The sequence below is a fragment of the Pseudonaja textilis genome, chromosome 5 (genome assembly GCF_049901715.1).
Source record: "Pseudonaja textilis isolate UNSWEBS1 chromosome 5, rPseTex1.2, whole genome shotgun sequence".
Lineage (NCBI taxonomy): Eukaryota > Metazoa > Chordata > Lepidosauria > Squamata > Elapidae > Pseudonaja > Pseudonaja textilis.
The window spans coordinates 43,042,292-43,064,973 of record NC_141994.1 but is presented as its reverse complement, the minus strand read 5'-3'; the positions used below and the strand labels follow the sequence as shown (position 1 = coordinate 43,064,973).

Sequence of the window (22,682 nt, the reverse complement as noted above, 5' to 3'; positions counted from 1 at the left end):
ATGAATTCAATTTCCACCCAACCAATCAGAAAGTCCATTGAGCCCTACCTATCTCTTAGGATTATTATTGCATGCTACCTTTAGTTTTTAAAGAAAAAAATGAGATACTAATTAATTACTAATTAATTAATTATTTTTATTTATTGCCAAAGGAAACTTCAAACTGGACCTACCAAAGATCTCATTTGAACAAAAGCATGTTTTTAAAGCATAGTCAATTTCTTATTAATTTAGCCACTTTTTCTTGAATGAAGTTGACTCTGAGTAATCAGGCAGTATTTCCTAGTATACTTGCTTGATTTCAAATATGGCTTCTTCCAGTGATGTGATTTAGCTGATTCGGACCTATTCGGGAGAACCGTTCGTTAACTTTCTGAGCAGTTTGGTTGAAATCTTCCAACAACCTTTTGTTTTTTTCCACTTTACAGGGCTACTGCTGTCAGGAAGGCAGGAAAGAAACATTCTGGTGTGCCTTTGTGTTGTTTCTAGCCTAATCCTTATCTTTATTGCCCTGCTTACAGAAACTGCCTGTCCATTAAGCCTTGTTACACTGTAACTAACAGCTAATCGTTCTTGGCAATATGCCCAGGCTTTCTGTTGCCTGAGCTGCTTCTCTAGAGGGGCTTGACTTTCTTAAAGGGGAAGGGTTGTTTTAAGCTTTTTACACTACGGTTGCCCACACTGTCCTTTTGGGGTGTACTTCCAAGAGGCAGGATGCAAGCTTGGCACTCTGTATGATTTTTGTACTGCCTTTCTGGGGGCATGTGATCTTTCCTTAAATCTGGATGATTTCCTTAGGATATCTTGTGAGGTAAGTGAGAGCAGGTGGTATTTTTAAGTGGTGCAAATGGATCTAAGGATTGCTTCTCCTGGGTGGGAAAGGGTGCTTTGTCAGTTCACTGAGCACAGGAGGCCCTTGTCTACGGGGATTCTTCAGTCATCCAGGTTATGGTTGTCTCAAAGGTGCTTTTTTCAAAAGGCAATTGGACTTTCTTGGTTTTCAGAAAGTCCAGTTGCCTCTTGAAAATCACCTTTGGGACAGGAGTCTCTTGCATTGCTTTGGAGTGGCCAAGGCACATGATTGCTCACTGATAGTAAGATTAAAAACAAAAAGAAGTTAGAGGTGTGGATCCTCCAATTCATTTTAGTTTTCTCTCATGATAAGACTTAGTAACATGGCACCAGGCTTGAAGTTTATTTAGATATCTGTGGCATGTACTAATTTTATTGTGATCCTGACAAGCCTGGGGGCTTGAACCTGGGTCCCCTATATACTTTGCTAATTTGTCTCTTTAGCTTGGCATTTTGTAGCCAAAGTGTGCCCACCCACTTTCTGGAGAGCTTAAATGATCTCTCTGCTAAAGGGTTTCACTTTATGAGCAAGAGTTGGCTGCTGGTAGTTATCGTTGCATTTTAACCATTTTAATTTCTCAAGATGCTCTGGCACTCTACCTGATTTGTAACTCCAGTTTGCAGGTATTGCTGATGAAAAGGAAGATATTCAGACAGAATGGTTTAGGTTTCCATGATGGCTGTGGTTATTATTGATCTTCAGTGTATATTCCCCCAATTCTAATCTAATGATTGATTTTATGGCAGCTTTTTGCAAGTAAAGAAGTTTTTGGGATTTTTGTACAGGTAATCCTTGACTTACAACAGTTCATTTAGTTATAATGGCATTGAAAAAAGTGACTTATGACCATTTTTCACACTTACAACTGTTGCAGCACCCCCACGGCCATGAGAGGCTGGGTGAGGTGAAGTGCCCCTCGATGTGAGTGGCATTGAGTTGGTCATGATCACCCAGTCGCATTGTCAGATTTCCAAGTGATGAAATCCATTTAAAAAGAAAAGAGCAAAGTCCATCTTCCAAAACAATTCCTTTTATTTAGAAAAGCATCAAATTGGCAAAGTCCATGGTAATTCCGAATCTGACACAATCCTGAATTACCCTACAATATCAGAAGTTAAAAACAACCCCCAAAAGTCACATTCTCCAATAGAAGTGATTCAACATTGCTCATAAATCTCCACCTCAAGGGACCTGAACATGGTCAGCTTATTTTCCCATGGGAAGAAGAATCACCTAGCCTAAACAACTCTCCCTACCTCCACTCCTTCCCCCTTAGGAATGTGGCAAGCCCAAAACCCTTCCCCCATGACCGTCAAAGACAAAGAAAAATAATATATACTAAGCCTAACTAAAATGGCTACACATATGTCAGTTTTGGGCTTGACAGGCTGCCCTTCCTCATTTGAAAAGAAACCCCCGCAATGACGTAAAATACAAAGATTGAAATTAGGTTAAACACAATCATACAATGCACATTTTAACCTCCTCTGCCCCCACAGAATTCATCTTAGACTTATGTGGATATTTTTCATGGAATTTTCCCACCAATCTATCAGCATTAACTTCCCAGCTATTAACCCAAGCGCTTATGAAATTGGATAACCTTTCCAATAAATTAAATATTGTAATTTCCCCCTGAAAATCCTAGAATCCAAAATTTTCTTAACCTCATAATGTTCATGCCCTGCAATGAGCAAAGGCTTCAGAACTACATGTTCTGCTGGCCTCTATGAAGAATCACCAACCTAAACAACTCTCCCTATCTCCACTCCATCCCCCTTAGGAATATGGCAAGCCCAAAACCCTTGCCCCATGACCGCCAAAGAGAAAGTAAGAAAAATAATATATACTAAGCCTAACTAAAATGGCTACACATATGTGAATTTTGGGCTTGACAACATGACCACCCAGCCATGCCTACCCAGCTGGCCATTAGGGCTGAAAACCAGTTGTTAAATTATTTGAATCCCACCACTGGCTTCTTCCCTCCCCCCCAACCCCAATTGTTTAATTAGTATAGCAAACAATATTACTGAAAATGCTATAAAGTATTTTATGTCACATTGTAGTAGTAATTACACTATTTTTGTAGCGATTCATTTTGTAACAGTTGTGCCAAATTATAAAAGTAGGGGGGAAAAAGGAAAAACTTAAAGTGCTTCATCCAAATAATAACTGCCTATCAGCAACCACCTTCCATTAGCACTCTAAGTTTGCTAATAAATATAAATAAGTAGATTTTATTTTGCTCAGTTTCTCATTTTTCTAATATTGTTCATTCTATACCCACATTTTTTTCCAGTCAACATAAAAATCCACATGCGGGTCCATGCACTTTTTAATATGTAAATGTTTGTATTCTCTTTTTATATTAACTCATTTTGGAAATAATTTTATGGCTGTTTTCCCTAAGTTCAAAAATGGTCCTACAACATTTTTATTTGTTCTATTAATTCAGAAAATGATTTTAAGTGGTTATTATTATGAGAGTATGAGAATTAACTTCCAACAAAAACTATGGATAACAAAACTCCAAATAAAGAAACCTTCGTTCAATGAAAATTGGGGAAAGTTAGGTGCCAACACCCATGGTCATCTTTTTTCTCCTACAATCTTTTGTAGCAGTTGTCTATGAAATATATCTTTATTTGCTTCTTCTGCCTTGGTCATGGCAGATCTTACTGGATCAGCCCAATCACAAGGCTTCTTATGGAAGCTGTTTTTCATTTTCATCTTTGCTCACAGTGGCATCACTGCTCTTTAAAGCTCTTTCATACCTGCAATGGAGGACTCTATCAATCATGCTGCTGGGCAGCAGTGCTGCCCTCAGACTGGGCTACAAGCAGGACTAGCATCCAAAAGTGTAACTGAAAGATCCACAGGGACATTTTACAAGGTATACAATTTCTAGGACAAAGTTAAGAGGTTCCTTTACTAACATAATGAAAGATGTACAAAAGCTATTATGAATAACATTGTGCAAATATTAAATGAGTCACTCCCCAAAAGCGACTAGGTAATCAGGCTAACTCAGAAGGATGCATCACAATCAGATTTGTGCAGGCAACCTAATCCTAGCCTTTAACCTAATCCTAACCCTAGCTCTTATACTTTACCCACACACAAAAGTCTACCTACTTTTGTGTGTGGGTAAAATCTACTTTGAATATTTGTGAAGTAAACAAAGCAAAAACTATTGATAACTATGTATAAACTTTTACATATATATTGCAGTCTGGTCATTATTACTCATAGACACATAAAACAACAGTTAACAAGATCATGAATAATGAAAGTGAACTATACGTTGATATATAATTCTAATTATGATCATGTAATAACAGTTCAAGAATTGTAAATTTTATTTATTTTTCAAATTTTTGAACTGTCGATCTCTCTCAGAAGTAAATTAGATAAATATATACAATTAATTCAATTGGTATCTCACCTATCCTTACATCTATCTGAGCACTATGACCTTTAAGGATAAAACATAGTCAAACCATATATATTTCTCAAATTGCACAAATCTATTAAATCAATCACTGAAAATACAATTGCAAGCACTATATTATACTGGGTATTTGAACATCATAAACTAATATTTTTTTCACGTTTTTCTCTTTTCATACTTTTTCTAGACATTCACAGAGAAAACTATATACCAGTTCCTGACTTCCTCCTAACATTCCTAGAAGTAGAGGAAACTTGTCAAAATTCTATTTTCTGTATATTTAATTTTTATTTAATCCAATTAAAACACTCTTTGTCTCCAAATCATCTGGACAGTTCACAATATAATAAAAAATAAAAATACAACAAATATCAAATAATAATGGGGTCCAGTCACTTGATATAAACATTTAGATAAAAACACATTCAATAAGGAGTTTCATCCACCCTAACCTAAGACATAGGAGAACAACTAGATCTCCAGGGCTTTACACAATGCCAGTTGTAAATCAGAGAGATTTCAGGGAAGATTTCATTCCAGAGGATGGGTGCCATAACGGTGGGTTATGATAGTTGGCATTGTTTAATTAAAGGAACTTGGATCATGCTAACTCTGCTGGAATGTACTAACCTAGCAGAAATTTTGGGATATATGGTCTCTCAAACCTGGCCCTATGTTTTGTTGAGCTTTATAGATGATGACCAACACCTTGAATTGTATCTTAGAAGGTTGGCAGCTGGTCCCAAAGATGCATTGCTTGGAGGTGCCTCCCAAAGGTGTCATGTATTCATACCAAGAAATGCTCTTCACTGTTCACTGTCCATTCTGAATTGGTTGAAGCTTCTGAGTGGTTTTTAAGGATATTACCACATAATGTGTTATGGCAGTCAAGCAGTGAAATGACTAGAGCATGGGTGACTGTCAGAAGGGCCTCCTGATGTAGAGAAAGGTGCAAATGGAACATTGGATGGACTTGTGCAAAGGCTGCCTGGCCATATCTGCCACCTATTCTTCAAGAAAGAACTCTGAATCCAAGAAGAGCCCCAGCTTCATTTGATATTAAACAGGAAGAGAAAGAATATTGAACTCTGGTGTAACCCACAAAAGATGGGAGGCCTAAGTAACAACCTATCTCCCCATCAACTTTGACTGGAACTGGCCATGGACGAAGAGAGAGAGAACTTTTGTAAAATGGTGGTTTCCAACCCTCACGGCTCATCCAGAAGGATACTGTGGTGATCGTATTGAAGCCACTGAGAGTTCAAGGAATACAAGGAGCAATGTACCCATTCCATCTATGCCTCAGGTCATCAACAAGGTCATCAGCGAAGCTGAATCTCGGGTCATCAGCAAAACTGAATCTCAGCCTGAACCTACCTAAAATGGCTTTAGATAATTTAAGTTATGCATGAAGAATTGGTTTTTGCTGCTCTCTACCAGTAGAGACATTGAACTAACTTGTGATTCTTGATTGTTGGAGGGATGGGAAGATGATGAGCTGCATAGCACAGCAGCTGTAAGCAAAAAATTTCAACAAATGCAAAATGCTCTGCAAAGTAATACATTTTTCTATTTTTGGAACTTTCTTCATTCTTAAGCCGTATTCCCTTTTCAAAAATGCAATGCATATATCATAATATTGTCCAGAAATAAATGTAGTTTGGATTTACAGGAGTACTGTGTTTAAAACTCATAATATAGTCATATTCTACAACTTGACAACTATTTAATGTCAAGTAACTACTTTCCTGCCTAACAGATACGGAAACTTAAGAAACAAAAAGCATGCTTGTGTTTGCCAATAAATTTATCATGCATTTATTCCCAATTTTAGAGCCTTGATCATACAGTCACCATCTTACGAAAAATCTTTCTATATGTTGTATAAACTGCAAACTCAATGAAGTAACCAAGTTTTCTAAAGATTCTAGTAAAACAAACATAATTTAAATGAGGCTGAACTACCACTGACCAATGCTTAACAATTGTAATATATAACTTTTATACATTTTAATTTGATTTCACCTCACACATAACAGGGAAATTGGGAACATTGTCAATTGATCACTAAATTTTATTTGAAACTTCTAGGATGATGATAAAGTCAGTTTTGAAAGTCAGATGTAATACCCAAGGTTGTCTATCAAATGCTATATCAACTAGGAAGGGAAGAAAACAAGATTGTATTTTGTATCTGCTTTTGTTTCAGATTAACAAAAACAACAACATAATATATTACTTTAATAAATGACACTCCCAAGTGGCTCTATATAGATATTCTCATAATAACAGACTGTTGGTGTGTTTTATACAATAGTGCAAGGAGATTGGCTTGGAAATAAGTTATAAAAAATAAAATGTTGAGTTGTACCAGAGATGAATTGCGGGCATGTAAATAGACAATTAAGTCGTTTTCAGATTTCAAACACTTATGGGTGTTTTTCCATATATATGATGGTAGGGAGACCACTCCTTTGTTGCCCAAAATAGTCAGAAGACGATAACTGCAATCATTTTTATGACCAGAAGAAGGTCATTATGTACAAGCAGCTTCAAATTATTTTTGGCCCTGAAAGAATTGTTCTTATCTCAAGAGAATTACTGACAACTTGAATAACATTCAAATAATTTCTGCTATTGCAAATGTAATTTTTCTTGTTTTTTTTGCTTCTGAAAATAACTTGCAAACTTCTTCACTTCTTCAGTCTATCTTGAGATAATTAATCAGGATTCAATCTATAATTATTTAGCATGGGGTTAAATAGCATTTGTTAAGGACTATGTAATTTGAAATGTAATATTGTTACTTTTTAAATGCATTAAACATCTATCAATATTTTTTGTTGTTCATTTTAGGGAAGCAATGTTATGGAGGACCAGGATCTTTTGGAAATTGGAATACTTAATTCTGGACACAGGCAAAGAATTCTACAGGCAATTCAGCTTCTTCCAAAGGTATCCTTGTTGTTGTCACAATATCTGAATTCATTTAAAAAAATAAAATAAATGATAGTGTACAGTGATGCCACAATACTCAACTGCTTAAAAACTCATCAAGTTTGGTACTCAGCTCATTTTGATGTGAAAATGTTATCTCACTATATTTGTTGTTTGTTTGGCATTCAAGATGCTATGAAAGGAAAATGGATGATAGGGACTGCTGTAGAGGGTGGACAGGAAGTCAGCCATGTTGGGAAGAATTAGTCTTCATTGTAGGTTAATATATTACAAAGTTCAAAATAAATCTTACTGTGGATTTTGGTGTAGCTGTTTCACTGGGCCATTTTGATTTAAATATGGTTGCTGTTTGCTTGAGTTTTGGATTTTTAGACAGCCATATATTCACTTTTCTTCATTAAAATGACTTTTCTAAAATTATCTTTTAAGAGAATCATAATAATTCTGCACAGTTCTAGTAACAATCATTTTATTACTAGGCACATGATTTAATATTTTTGAGATTCAGTGAAGATGCATTTTCCCAAATATTGTTGCTGTGTATTTGCCCAGTGAATTCATCCAATAACTCATTTAGTATCATCATGTCTTGCTTTCTGATGTACAAATATTCTTTGTCCAGTCCACTGTTCCAAAAATATTAACTTTTCTATTGACCAATCTATGTGCAGTCTTAAACAAAGGAAGCATTTTTCATCCTATTCTACATGCTCCTCAGATTTCAGTAATTTTAGACTCTTTAGTTCAAATAAATAATGATTCATCAGATTTGCTGAAAATATTGTGATCTACTCAATATCTAGATGCATGATTTGCACATGAAGAAAGGCAGGACAGAAGTCACTCCTTACTTATGTGCACAAATCTAGCACCATCTGAGGGGGCGAAACGGAGGCATTAGCACACTTGGGAAACTTTTTTAAAAACAAAACACAAATTTTTAGAAAAGATTTTCAGAAATAGCCTTATAAATAGAATTTCCTGTAAATAGGCTGATATTGTTTCTAATTATCAGCTCTTGTATTTGTTGTTAACATTCTGAACTAGATGCAGCTTGTTCTGTGTTTCTACTGTCCTGGTTCTGCTGTTTTCCATTCATAATAATGTGTTCTGCTTTTAATAGCCTTTCTGTATTTTTAATATATATTTTAAGTAATTTTGTAATAATTTAAAAACTGCATTGCATATAATCTAACTATGTACCCAATGGTCTTTGCCACTAGATCTGTCAGACTGGGGATACTCTGAATCCCCAGTCTGAATCCCCAGTAAAGCAATAGGCCCCAGGAAGTCTGCCTTCTCTATCATGTTGCCCATCTTGTAGAACAACCTCTTCACAAGTTGTGGACAGCCCTAATCCTCTTGGCTTTCAGGAAGACCTGGCTCTCACCTGAGGCATTGAAGCCAGGATGTTAATGGGGCTGTGGTGGGCAATTGGTTTTGTTTGATATGCTGATGTTGTGACTTTTAGGGACCTCAACCCAGATGCTTTCAACTTGATTTCTATAGAGTGATGTTTTTAATTTTTTTTTCCTACCAAGAGTTCGCTTGGGTAGGTTTATTTGCCAGGAAAAGTAACACAAAGCTCTAAAATATTAATATTAATTAACATAGTCCATATGCCAATTAGTAGTTGTAACAAAATCCACCAAAGGCATAAAATGGTTTAAATATTCAAATGTAAACACAATAAAAGAATACCAAAGTTTAACATGACAAAAAGAAACCATTTTTCTTTTGCAAAAGACAAGCTACAGTATGCAACATTTTCCCATTCCAAATTCCAATTCAAAAGAAAAACCACCCCAAATAGCAATTTATCCTATTCAAATAAGCATTCCATAACTTTAAACTATAGACAAAGAAAATTAAATTTAGCTAGAAGATATAATTTCTCCTTTAAAAAGATCACCAAACTTCCTTACTTTGAATATAGACAGTTAATACAAAATCACTCTGCATATTATATAGCTAGAATACATAAAGTAATCATAGAGAAGAGAACTTGAAACATCTTATTAAGTATAAGCTATTCTAGCATGCCACATTTTTAAAGTTAAAGATATCTGCAAATCTAAAAAGAGCCAGCCAGAATACTATGTCCTATTTTATTCCTGGTTAAATAAGCTAACTTGTACTTTTTTCTTCTCCTATACAGAATAATCTTTACCTTTAATCCAGTCAGATGGTAGTGTAATCTTTGTTGGAAATTTTTTCAGTGCTTTAAACAATCTCTCTTGCAAATCCAACAAAAAGAAATTGTTCCAATTGACTGCTGGGATTGTCATGCCTATTTTCTTCCTAATTTTTAAAACCCTGTCAGTTTTCTCTTTGTATCTTAAAGCAAGTTCTTATTCAGTCATGTTTTCCTTGGGTAAATTTTGGGCATATTTTGTTCTGTAACATCTTATTCTGGGAACATACTGTTTCCAAAAAGAGGCAACATAGCTGACATAATTAATTCAAGATCCTGATGCTGGTCCTTGAAGATATTTTTGATCGATATTTTAAGTTACTTGTCTTATTGCATCCCACAAAGATGCAATTACTCTTTAACAATACTTTAAAAATCCAACATTCTGATGTTTTCTGAGCCCTTAATTCATTTAAAACTTTTCGCCCATCTGTTATTTTCCATATTCACCCTTGCTTACTGGAACATGGCTAGTTCCTTGGTTCAGTAACTTTGTGGTTTTGCACAATATTGTATTAAGCAAAGCTTTGGAGAATTGGGGGACTTCTGCTAAATATAAAAGTGCTTTATGTGTAATTTTTCTACTGCTACATAAGTGCTAGAGGCCACTGTAACTACATAGCCAAAAAGGCATTAAGAGTTGTTAACCTAATCCTACGTAGCTTTTTCTCTGGTAATATCACACTACTAACTAGAGCATACAAAACATTTGCTACACCAATACTCGAATACAGCTCATCAGTCTGGAACCCACATTACGTATCTGATATTAACACAGTTGAGAAAGTCCAGAAATATTTCATAAGAAGAGTTTTTCACTGCTCTACTCATTGTACAATATCTTATGCCACCAGACTTGAAATTCTAGACCTAGAAAACCTTGAATTACGCCGTCTTCGGTCTGATCTAAGTGTGGTATATAAAATCATACATTGCAATGACTTACCTGTCAACGAATACTTCAGCTTCAACCATAACAACACAAGAGCAAACAATAGATACAAACTCAAGGTTAACCGCACCAAACTTGATTGCAGGAAATACGACTTCAGCAACAGAGTGGTCAATGTCTGGAATACTCTGTCTGACTCTATGGTTTCTTCCCCAAACCCCCAAAACTTTAACCTTAGACTGTCTACTATTGACCTCACACCTTTCCTAAGAGGTCTGTAGGGGGCGTGCATAAGCGCACCAACGTGCCTACCATCCCAGTCCTATTGTTTCTTTTATTTTTCTTATATGTACCCATTTTATGTATTCATAACTATGTATATACTTATCCCTATTATTTTGTAAGAGATTGACAAATCAAATAAATAAATACATCTCCTATTCAGACACATTTCAGTTAGGCTATACTTTGCTGTCATTCTATAGTTACTAATAGAACACTAAATAACTTGAAATAGGATTGAAGGACTTTTGTCTCTGACATAGATCTACCAAACATAGTCATTAGCAGAAATCCTGGTAGTTGTGCTCTTACAACCATTCTTTCAAGATGGAAAGTTTTGCTCAAGATTTTTTTTAAACAAGTCTAGAGCAGCGGTTGCCAACCAGTGGGCCACGGCCCACTGATGGGCCAAGGAAAATTTTTGGTGGGTTGCAGAAGAAATGGCTCCCGAAAGCAATTAATCTGGGCCACGCAGTTCTTGTGCCTCTGGCTCTTTGAGGGACCCTGGAGTCAGGTCCCTGAGATGCATGCACCAACCACCTTCCCCACATGGTGGGCGGCAACAACAACAGTACCCTCCACCAGTGGCCACTGTTAGCTCTCCCCATTAGTTCTCTAGTTTTGAATTGCTCCCGCCTCTCTCTCTTTGCTTCCCCTCCCCCTGTGCCCACTTGCTGGCAGGCAAGGAAAGGGAGATGGAGTCGTGTGCAGCTGTCTGCTTTTCCAACCCTCTCTGCCTCTCCCAACATCGAAACCTCGGAGATGCAGGCAAAGCTGCCACAGCGGTAGCACCCTGAGTTGCTTGCTTCTCCATTACTGCCTCCTCCTCCTCCAGCACCTCTTTCTCTCTGGGTAGGGCAATTCTGAACTAACCGAGCATGCTAAGGCAACTCGGGTGCTACTGCTGTGGTGGCTTTGCCCTGCTGAGCATAGAAACCCAGGAGGCTGCCGGTGCTAAGCAAACCCATGCCCCCTGCCCACCCCACCCACCCCGCCTGAGCTGAGGACGGAGCAGGCCTCCAGCAGGTGCCCAGTGGGTAAGTAATCCAGGGCTGCATGAGGTTGGGAAGCTCAGGCTGGTGCCCAAGCGGGATCAGAACCCAACAGCCAATCACAGAGGCCATCTGTGATTAAGAATTCCAAAATGTGGGAGGGGGGTGGCGAGAGAGATAGAGAGAGAAGGTGAAAAGAGAGGAGGTGGGAGAGGCTGGTTGGCCTGGGGCTTGCCGGGAGCAGAAGTGCATGTAGGAACCCAGCCCCAGCCTGGCTCCGTGAGAGGAGCGAAGGCACCAAAGAGCGTCTGCCACAAAGACCAGAAAGAAGCTCTGTACACCTCCCAATTGGTGACAGATGTGGGAGTGCTTAAGGCCAGATGACTCTGGGGGAGAGTAAAGCAAAGGAAATGGAGCCTCCTCTGAAGGATTTCTGGGCCTGGCACTGTTCCAGTCCGGGCCCTCGAGCATAGTTGGGAGAAAGCCTATCTCCGCCAAGCACCAGCAATTACCAGCAAGGGGCATTGCCGAGAGGACGCCATGTAACATGGACAGCTGGAAAGAGGCCCGGAAGCAGCAGGAAGCAGGAAGAGAAGCATGTGGGGGGGCCTCCCCTGGCTAAGCAAGTGAGGGAGAGAAGTGGGGAGGGGGTAAAGCGAGGGGAAGGCAAATGCTGCCTGGTCAGAAGGGCGCCCAGCCACCAAGGTGATTTCCTTTCAATTCACCAATAAAATTGCTTCCCACCGCTTCGAGTCTTATTCAAATGCCAGTCCTGGCTGACTTCTGACTGTTAAAAACAGACCAGTGGAGTCCCCTGCTAATATGAGAGATGCTGTCTCTCTCTCTCCCCACTCACCCTAACTCAACCATAATTTCAACTGGGAAACTGTCAGCATTTGGCTAAACTAATTCCAAAAATATGAGGGAATTCCTCAAAGTTTAGTAGACAGATAAGTCAGCCGTTAACAAGCACATAGAGATAAGCAACATTTATACACTATTCCCAAAGAAATAATAAAAAAGCTGAAAAAAGGAAACAAAACTACCAAAAAACTATTGCAATGCACTCTACACGGGGCTACCCTTGGACAGTATTTGGAGGCTCCAGCTGATGCAGAGAACAGTGGTGCAGACAGTTTTGGGGTCCCCAAGAATGGCCCTTGCACTACTCTGTGAGCTGTAGTGGTTGCTGGTCTTTGGGGTACAATTCAACGTATTGCTGATTGTCTTTAAAGTTATTCATGGCATGGGTCCACATTACCTGAGGGATCATCTCACTCCATTAGGATTGGCTCATCCCACTCGTGCCAGCAGAGCAGGCATGCTGTGGGGCTCATCATCAGCCTAATTATTCTAATTGGTGGAGTCCAGGAAAGAGGGCCTTCTCTGCTGTTATTCCTGCCCTCTGGAACATCTTCAGAGTCTTTTTATATAGAGGCTGTGTGAAGCATGGTGCTGTTGCAGAAGTGGGTTCCATATTGGAAATGACCACAATTCTCACAATATGAGAAATGTGATCGCTGTCAAAATGGTGCCCATTTCTGGGATGGCATTACACAGCTTTTCTGTATGGAGGCCTCAGGCGCACTGGCTAGTTCTTTTTCCTAGACTCCGTATAGAAAGTTGAAGACTATCTATAAAAATACATATTATCTTGCCAACATTCCATATAAATGTATTTAACAACATACATGGGAAAGGAAAGACGAAAATTTATTCAGTTGCCTATCACGAACTCTTTGGTGTATATGTATGTTTGTATGCATCAATTCCATATCCATGATAACTAATTTCTCCCCATACAGCACAAAGTCATGCAATTTAGAGGCATATTACAAATAGGTTCTCTTGAAGAAATTTAAAAAGTATTATAATAGAGTTTAATATTTTTCTTATTTAACTATTTTGATGTAAAATTCTTTTTATTTTATTTATTACAACAAATCTAATAATGATAACACACTTGAAAATTAATTGGAATTTTTATATTTCAGATGAAACAGACAGGCAGTGATGGCTACAATCCCACCTCTGTAGCGGAATGGCTAGATTCCCTGGAACTGGGAGATTATATCAAGCCCTTTTTGATAAATGGCTATACATCAATGGACCTTGTAAAGAAAATATGGGATATTGAATTAATTAACGTAAGTTGATCCATTTTTTTCTTTTTAATACATCTCAGTTGTAATTCTAATGGATGAAAAATGTTTTACTTTTTCAACATAGTGTGGTTAATGACCTATCTGTGTTCAGAAAACGCTGAGGCTCAGCTATTCAGAACTGCTTCTTCTATTTAAGCAGATATGCTAAGCTGGGGTAGGGAAACTTGGCTCTTTTATCACTTATGGACTTCAGCTCCCAGAATTCCTGAGTGAGCCATAAAAGGTTCCCCATCCCTGGCCTACTGGTTTTTCAGTTGTGGGGGAAATCAATTTTTGACTTGAATGGGACTGTTTAATATACAAATGTAGGACATATTACATTTATATTAATATATTAAACAGTATATTAAACAGTCCCATCCAAGTCAAACATTGATTTCCCCCACAACTGAAAAACCAGTAGGCCAGGGATGGGGAACCTTTTATGGCTCACTCAGGAATTCTGGGAGCTGAAGTCCATAAGTGATAAAAGAGCCAAGTTTCCCTACCCCTGTGCTAGGCTGTTCCTGCTAACCCAGCTCTCCAATGTCACATCGTTTTTTTCCATTCAGTCATGTACAGTTCTTGAAGACTATCTAAACAAGTCAGTGCACTTTTCTTAGCAAGATTTTTCAGAACTGACTTGCCATTGCTTTTTTCCTAGGGCTGAAAGAAACTGACTGGTCCAAGGTCACCCTGCTGGCTTACTTTTAGCTGCGCAGAAACATATTCACACCAGGACATATTGCATTCTTGTCACCAAAAACACTTTCTTGTTGCCATTTTACATAAGCATACATGTGTATGTGTGTGTGCGTGTGTGTTTGTGTGTGTGTGTATGTATACTGTACAATACACACACACACTTTATTTTGTATATTTATTTTTTACTCACAGATAGAGTTAGTATCTCAGATAATATTCAGCTGAAAATTTAAATGTGGATTTGAAGACTAATTTCAGAGATACAATAGCAACATTGTGTTGATATCAAACAGTATCAAACAAAACAAAAACAAGCTTACTGGGACTATCTGGATTTTAATTGGAACAATTTAGTTTTTTAGTGGTAAGTCATACATTTGTACTGGCCTTGTTTGAAAGTATTAAAAAATCATTTTGTGTCTCTCTTTTGAAAGTTTAGGGAAATCATATTAAGAGTAACAGTTTATAGCAGAGTAGAAAAATGTCTACCATTTCTATAAAAGTCTTTCTCCTGAAACAGATGACTATTCAATTTTTTGGGACAATGTATTCAAATGAGCGGATTCTAGAAGAATGTATTTTGCTCTTTTCTTCTGACCTGGAGAATTTCTTTTATGAAAAATTCTACTTTTGATATATTGAGAAAAAATGTAACTACCTAACGGAAAAAAGCAATCTTCTTGTTCTACTTGCTACTACTCTCCTAATTATCCCAAATGATATTTTCAGGTTAAGAACCAAAAATTAATTGTACAATCATTTATTGTACTTCAGATATTCCTTCAGGTATGGGGAAATTATCATGTAAACAATGAATAATTTATGATAAATCATGTTATTGCTTAACAATTTATTACAGGGTTAGTTTATATGAGCCATCCAATCAACCTTGATTCCTGGAATCTGTCTGGACTACTTTTTTTTTACTCTACTTTTTGGAAGTAGTTTGCTATTACCTTCTTCTTTCTGAGTATAAGAGGGAATGACTGGTCACCCAGCTAGCTTTGGCAGGATTAACCCTCAGAATATCCTGGCCTCTATTTTAGTGGTTTTTAACCATTATATCAAACTGGTTCTCAGATGATGTTGCTTGAGCATCATAGTTACACTGAAAAAATTTACCATCTACAACTTTCTTCTTTTGTTTTTAAGCGAATATGCTAGCATACAATCATATCTAAATTACTGATCACATTTTCCCATTTTCTATGGTATTTCACCTATACTCCTAGGCAGGGTGGAGTATAAGCTCCATTTCATGCTAAATAAACTAAATTATTAATGTATCTTAAGTAGAAAACTATTTTTAGATAGATTTTTACTCCAAAAGCAGTTTATTAAAATAAATTTGATAAAAAATTTTTTAAAAATCACAGTTTAAATCACGATTTAAATCACTAGTAAAAAGGCTTGATTTAAATCAACTCAATTTAAATCATAATTTTTAAAGAGCAACTGTCATCTCTGTCCCACAGCAGCTCCTCCTCTGACCCACTGTTGACTCACCAACAGTCCCATTCACTTTAATGGGATGGCTGGCAGTGATACAATAAGGTGAGGAATGTGGCAGGCAGCAGAGGAATGGATGCCCAGTAACAGACGCCTCCATGATGGATCTGAAATGACAGGTGCTCTTTAAATGTAAGGACTCATTCTTGTTGGTAGTTAGAATTTTTAATATTATTGTTTGCAAACAAAATGAAGGTTTCCTATTTAGCTTGCAGAACTTGGGTTCATTGAATGAGTTTACCAAAAATGTAAATATTGCAGAATATACAGCTTCATGCTACATAACTAAGCTCCATTTCATGCTAAATAAACTAAATTATTAATGTATCTTAAATAGAAAACTATCTTTAGATAGATTTTTACTCCAAGAACATTTTATTAAAATAAATTTGATAAAAATAAAAAAAAATCAGATTTAAATAAAAAATCTGACTTAATTTTTTAAAAAACTCTGTTCTTTTTTTAAAAAAATTAAAGTCATCAATTTTTATCCAACCGGTTTCCAGTGCTCGCCCATATGCAAGTCCGTCCTTTTATTCAGTTGTCACAGCTGCCGCCCATGATGAGGATCAAGGCCCTCTCCTCCCAAGTAGACCACGTCTCTCCCTTATCCTCTCCTCCCTGCATACCCTAGGATAGATAGGAGATGGGCCTGGATCCTCCTCTGACTGCTCAGCCGGCCTCTGCCCTTTCCCAGCCTCTTCCACAACCTCCGGAGCCACACTTCCACTCCCTGTCGGCTGTTCCTCCTCTCCCTCAGAGTCAGTCTCCACCAGGGGCATGACAAAGATAGTATACACTATCTTAAGCATCTATATATAAAAAGTGGAATATAAATATAACAAATAATCATAAACAGAAGAAGAGGACAGTAGGAGATCACTACCAACATAAGTCAGAAGATTCCAAAAACAGAAGATAGTAAGGCCCATTATCATATGCGTTAATTAGACTGTTGATCCCTCAAATGCCTAGAAGAAAATGAAACTAGATTCTAGGAACAATAGTTAAGGGCATCTGTCTAAATTTCTTAAACATAAATACTATATTCCCATAGGGCGTCTAGAAAAATTAAGTTCTAAAAGAGTCTAAGCCAAAAGACATCCATCCTCAGCATTTCAAATTGTGCACTAGTGATGTGGGAACTGTGCTACACATTTGCATTAGGCCTAACTTGTGGTTATATGCATATGTATGCAAACAATATGTAACTATTGAAGCTGGGTCTAAAAAACAATAACAAAATGTTTGCTTTTTTGTTTTACTTCACCATTGATTAAAAATATATTTGTCTGTGCTTGTCCCTGAATTTTTTAAAAATAAAATTTCTCCTGATACATATGTTCTGAAATTTATTTTTATTTCCTTCTTGATTTATGTAACTGAAAATTTGCTGAAAGAACTATTGACTTGCATTTAAAAGTGCTGACATCTTTAAAGATCACTAAAGAAAGTGATTTTTTTTCCACCAGCATATTTCAAAATTTTATTTTTTCTTACTAGAATCAAATCCAAGCCTAACTGTCCCTTTAAATAGGCTCCTATTCAAGCATCCTAAATCTAAAGAGATAATTATAGGTGGAATTAATCTATCCACTAGACTTTGATCTTTATACACAGCATTCAGTCTGAAAAAATTAATTATAATAACAATTTCAAAAGACAATTCTTTATAGACAATCTAGGAATAATACGAAATAATGTATAAAAATATTTTTACATATAAAAGAAGTAGGATCATATATTATAACGCAACCAAATGCTAATGAGTGCAGAGGACAAGAGAATTAGACATAAATGCATAGTACTTTAAAACACATTTGTTATATTTTAAAGAAACTTTTATGTGAACTTGATTTTTTCTTGATTAGATGGAACCTCACATATGTATATGCTTTATATACTTTCATAGTACATAGCTAAAACTTGTGTTGCATTATAAGAAATTTATTTAAAGAAAATTATTGTAGAAATAATTAAGAGAAATCCCCCAAAGCTAGTTTTACTCTGCTTCTGCAATATATCATACGTTAATACCAATTGGGTGCTGTACTGAATGGTTTATTGTTTCCTCTAAATTTGTGTTAATCTACAAAGACTGAAAGAGCAGACAAAATTCCCATTCTGTCCATATTGTCTCTGTTTTCTTCCTGAAAAAGAACTTCTTGGAAATTCAGCACATTTGGGGGTTTGCATTTAAAGCTATTCTTAGGATAAAGTAATGCTACATAGTTAAATGCTGTTAAAGAAACAGGATGTATCACCTTTTCAATGTACACTACATTAGAAGCAGCCAGTTTGAAATTCTAGTACCCTAATTTGGAAATAAGCTTGACTAGAGCCTTCCAAATAAATAAACATAATAGATTAAAATATTTAGTCTCATTCTCTAAATTTTTTATTGATACAAAGAATTTAAAGAAAACTAGCTGTCCCAATTCCAGATGACAAAGCTTCAGAGTATAGAAATAAATTAAATGAAAATAGATATTTGGTGATATATTGTATGCTATTAAGGATATCAATTACATGTAAAACAATACAAGTCATCTATCTGCTGGATTGTTCCATAATAAAAATAAAATAAAAGGACTGACATTGTTTTATAGACATTAACATTCTGGATTATGACAGTGCATCATGACATTGTATCAGTTGAAGCTCACATTGCCCAGTGGCATGGCTTTTTCTAAGCCACATTGCTCAGTAGTGTAGTCCAGTCTGGAGCTAAGAGCTCTCTCTGGACAGCTGGATCATATCTGGCAAGGGGGAGTTTGGGGAGATGAAAACCCTATTGTTCTGTCTGCATTTGTATTGTATTGGATGTAGACAATGGTGGTATTCAGCCGGTTCGCACTGGTTCAGGTGAACTGGTAGCAAGGATTTGGTGTGGGTCTCCGAACTGGTAGTAACTTCTAGCTGGCCACACCGCCAACCTGGTCATCCAGTCGCCGCTTGCTCACTTGTCCTGCCCACCTGATGCTTACTCATTCTGCCTGCCTGATGCTCACCCCGCCCAGTCACTCCTCACCTCCCATATGGCATACTGGGTCCTCGTGGCTTGCCTTTAACCTGCCTTCCCATGTGGTGCCTGCAACCCAATTGAGCAGCTTACTTACTTACTTACTTTTACTTTATGTCATTGCACCTCGTACAATGAAATCAAACACCATCTTCAGTGCACATCATGACCATGACCATGAAAATAAACACAAACACACATCCTTCACCCTTCACACATTGAACCGGAAACCCCTGACACCACATCAACACTGCACTATACAGCAGAATTTAAAAGAGCTACTACCCTGGGATTAGAAGCTGTTTTTCAGCCTATTTGTCCTTGTTTTTATTATTCTGTACCATCTGCCAGATAGTAATAGTTCAAAAAAAGGGTTCCCAGGATGAGATGGATCTTTGAGAATGTTTTGAACTTTCTTAAGGCAGCAGGAGCTATAAATCTCTTCCAAAGAGGGGAGAGGGCAACCAATTATCTTTTGGGCAATGACATTAAGCCTCTGGAGTCTTTCCTATCTGCCACTGTGCAACTGGCAACCATACAGAAGTGCAGTATGTTAAAATGCTCTCTATGGTGCAGTGGTAGAAGGTCACCAGCAGTTTTTCATTCAGTTGTTGTTTTCTGAGAAGTCTCAGGTAGTATAATCTCTGCTGGGCGCTTTTGACTAGGGCTGCAATGTGGGCACCCCAGGTCAGGTCCTCTTTTAGGGTAACACCCAGAAACTTAAAACTGGCCACTTGCTCCACTTGGTCTCCATTGATAAGTAAGGGTTGGATGTCTGATCTGTTCCTTCTATAATCCTGATCTGACTGCTCACAGGTAAGCCTGCGAATCATGCTAGCCTCCCTGCACCATTCCCAGGCTCTGCTGGCTAAGCTGCCAGGCTGTGATCTCCCAGCTCTCCCTACCATGTGCGGGCCGTGGCCCACTGTCTGCTTCCTTTCATCATCTGGGAGAAATGAGCAGCAGCGGAGGTGCAAGAAGCCTGCTTGGGCGGAGAGGAAGGAAAGCTCCGGCCCACCTGTTCTGGCTGCCAGCTCTGCTCCCCTTGCTCTTCCAGGTTCTGGCGTACCAGCCAGCTCAGACATGGGGCAAACACTGCCCTGCCCGCTGGTCCTGCCACCACCATGGGTGAAAGGGCAGCAGCAGTTCTCACTCCTGTCTCTTGCCCTCTGCCTGCCACTGTTGCTCTTTTGGGGAGGCAGGGCTGCACATGTGAACCATCGCCATCCTCTCACCTCCAGCGGTGGCAGGAGCAGCGGGCAGGGCAGCGTTTGCTGGCTGGGTGGTCAACTGTCCCATGTCCGAGCTGGCCGGTGTGCTGGAACCTGGAAGAGTAAGGGGAGCAGAGCTGCCAGCCAGAACAGGTGGGCCAGGGCTTTCCTGCCTCCTCACCCGAGCAGGCTTCTTGCACCTCTGCTGCTGCTTGCAGTTCTCACTCCTGTCTCTCGCCCTGTTGTGGCTGCCACTGCTTTTCTGGAAAGGCGGGGCTGTGCAGGAGCTGACTCCACATGGGTGGAACTTCTGTCTGGCACCGGGGTAAGAGGTGCTCTGAAAGGGAGGTCAGGTGGATGTCCCGGGGCTGCTTGCTTTCTTCGTTCTCCCGCCACCTGCTGCTCTGGAGCTCATAGGATCAGTTTGTTCCACATCAGGGGTGTGTGTGTGTCACGAGAGTGTGGTTTGTGTGTGTGAGAGAGAGAGACAAGAAAAGAAAGAGCAAGAAAGAAAGAGGGTGGGAAAGAAAGAAATAAAGAAAGAGAAAGAAACAAAGAAAAAGAAATAGGAAGAAAGAAAGAGCAAGAAAGAAAGAGGAAGGGAGAGAAAGAAACAGAGAGCAAGAGGATGCCAAACTCTGAGTTGTGGTCCTGGGAAATGTGTCAGAATAACAGAATAATACTTAGAAGAGACCTTGGGGTGAACCCTAAGGTTTCAGAGAAATGGCTGTCCAGTCTTTTCTTAAAAACCTCCAGTGTTGGAGCACCCAGAACTTCTGGAGACAGGCAGTTCCACTGGTTAATTGTTCTCACTCACAGGAAGTTTCTCCTTAGTTTTAGGTTGCTTCTCTCTTTGTTCAGTTTCCATCCATTGCTTCTTTTTTGCCTTCTGGTGCTTTGAAAAATACATTGCCCCCCCTTCTTTTTGGCAGCCCCTTAAAAGCCTGTTGCCTATCACACTCTTGGGCAATGCATGTGAGCCATTTCCCCCTTTCAGTGGTCCATGAGAGTACATCTATAGTATGTAGATAATAAAGTTAAAGGTGAACAACATTTTTATGGAACTATAGATATGTTGAGGCTGAGTGTGACAAGGAATGGCTGGGAGGGGAGGGGCCAGGCAAGGCACCCCTTGGCATGAGTGACATTGAGTTGGCCATGCCCATCCAGTCACATGACCACCAAGCCACACCTACCCAGTCACATGACCACCAAGCCACGCCCACCAAATAACCCTTGCCCACAGAACTGGTAGTAAAAAAATTTGAATCCCACCACTGGATGTAGACCATTAGATTTTTTTAAAAAAAATATTGTTGCTCTCTAACTCTCTGAACAGTTCTGCTTTATTCTGTTCTATTATTTGTAGAATTTTTTGTGATTTGGTAGTATTGATGGTATAGTATATCTGTTTTTATTTTTATTATTTATTTTTCTGTCTGTTAGTCCAATTCTAGTCATTCACTAGTCATTCTAATTGAAATTATATGTTGCTGTTGTTGATTATTTCAATGAAGCATTTGCACTAGATACATTCTTTTTTAATCAGCAGAATTGTAGAGAATTCTGAGAAAGATTATTGAACAGATTAGTCTGTTGACCCATATAGTTGATCCATATACCTGATAGATTCCCCAATTTCACAAATAAATACACTGCAGTAGGAAAACATTTAAAGGAATCTAAAAAAATGAAAATTAAGGGAAGTTAATATCACCTCTTATCAATTACCAGGAGCTATATACAATTCACTTGATCTCTCTTCTGTTTCCTTTGTTTTTCTTCTGAAATGTATTGTATAGTATATTTTTAAAGACTGAAGAATAACAGGTGAGTTTACAGGTATGCAACAAGTATTTTTTTCTTTCTCTTTCCTGGAAAAATGTAACACTGAAAAATTATGCTAGGTTGTTGACTGGCAGCAATATTAAGCTTTAGCAATCAAAATGGAGTATTTCAAACGCCTTACGTTTTCTGCTTGAATAACAATATCCTCATTCTGGCATACAATTCCTGTTTCCCAGTTGTCTCCAAACAGAATATCTCTTTCAGAAATATCCTAATGGAATATGTCATTGTTCCACAAATGAATTAATCTGATATACAGAACTGCCTAATGCATTTTCATACATTTTGCTATTTGGGTACCTTGAAGAATGTAAAAGGGCATAAAAAAATTAGGCTGAATATATAGAGTTTCTACTGCTTCTGAAGAAGCTAAAATAGCCTCCCTCTATAGCACACAATCCATCATACAACAAACTGATAAAATAAATAGTCTCTAAATGTTTTGTTGCCCTAGGCAACTACTTGTACTGCCTACAGCAAATCTGAACATCTTTGAATATCTTTTTAACTGTTTCATAGTAACATACTACGTGGTTCTATCAAAGACAGCCAAGTGCCCACTTATTGCAGATATAATATACCAGTTACCTGAGTTATTGACAATTAACCTGAGGCAAA

At 38.1% G+C, this 22,682-nt stretch overlaps 1 protein-coding gene across 18 annotated transcripts in view; it reads left to right on the top strand.

Annotated features, from left to right (window-relative positions):
* The window catches only part of ANKS1B (ankyrin repeat and sterile alpha motif domain containing 1B), a 286,179-nt gene that overhangs the window by 152,396 nt on the left and 111,101 nt on the right, over positions 1-22,682 (top strand). For all 18 annotated transcript variants that reach the window (XR_015743859.1, XM_087934636.1, XM_087934639.1 and 15 more), the window contains 2 exons: positions 7,164-7,262; positions 13,620-13,772. Coding sequence is in view for 17 of the 18 variants with exons in the window: in XM_087934636.1 (XP_087790762.1) it covers positions 7,164-7,262; positions 13,620-13,772 (252 nt within the window). In the remaining variant the exon portion in view is untranslated. The remainder of the gene's footprint in view (positions 1-7,163; positions 7,263-13,619; positions 13,773-22,682) is intronic.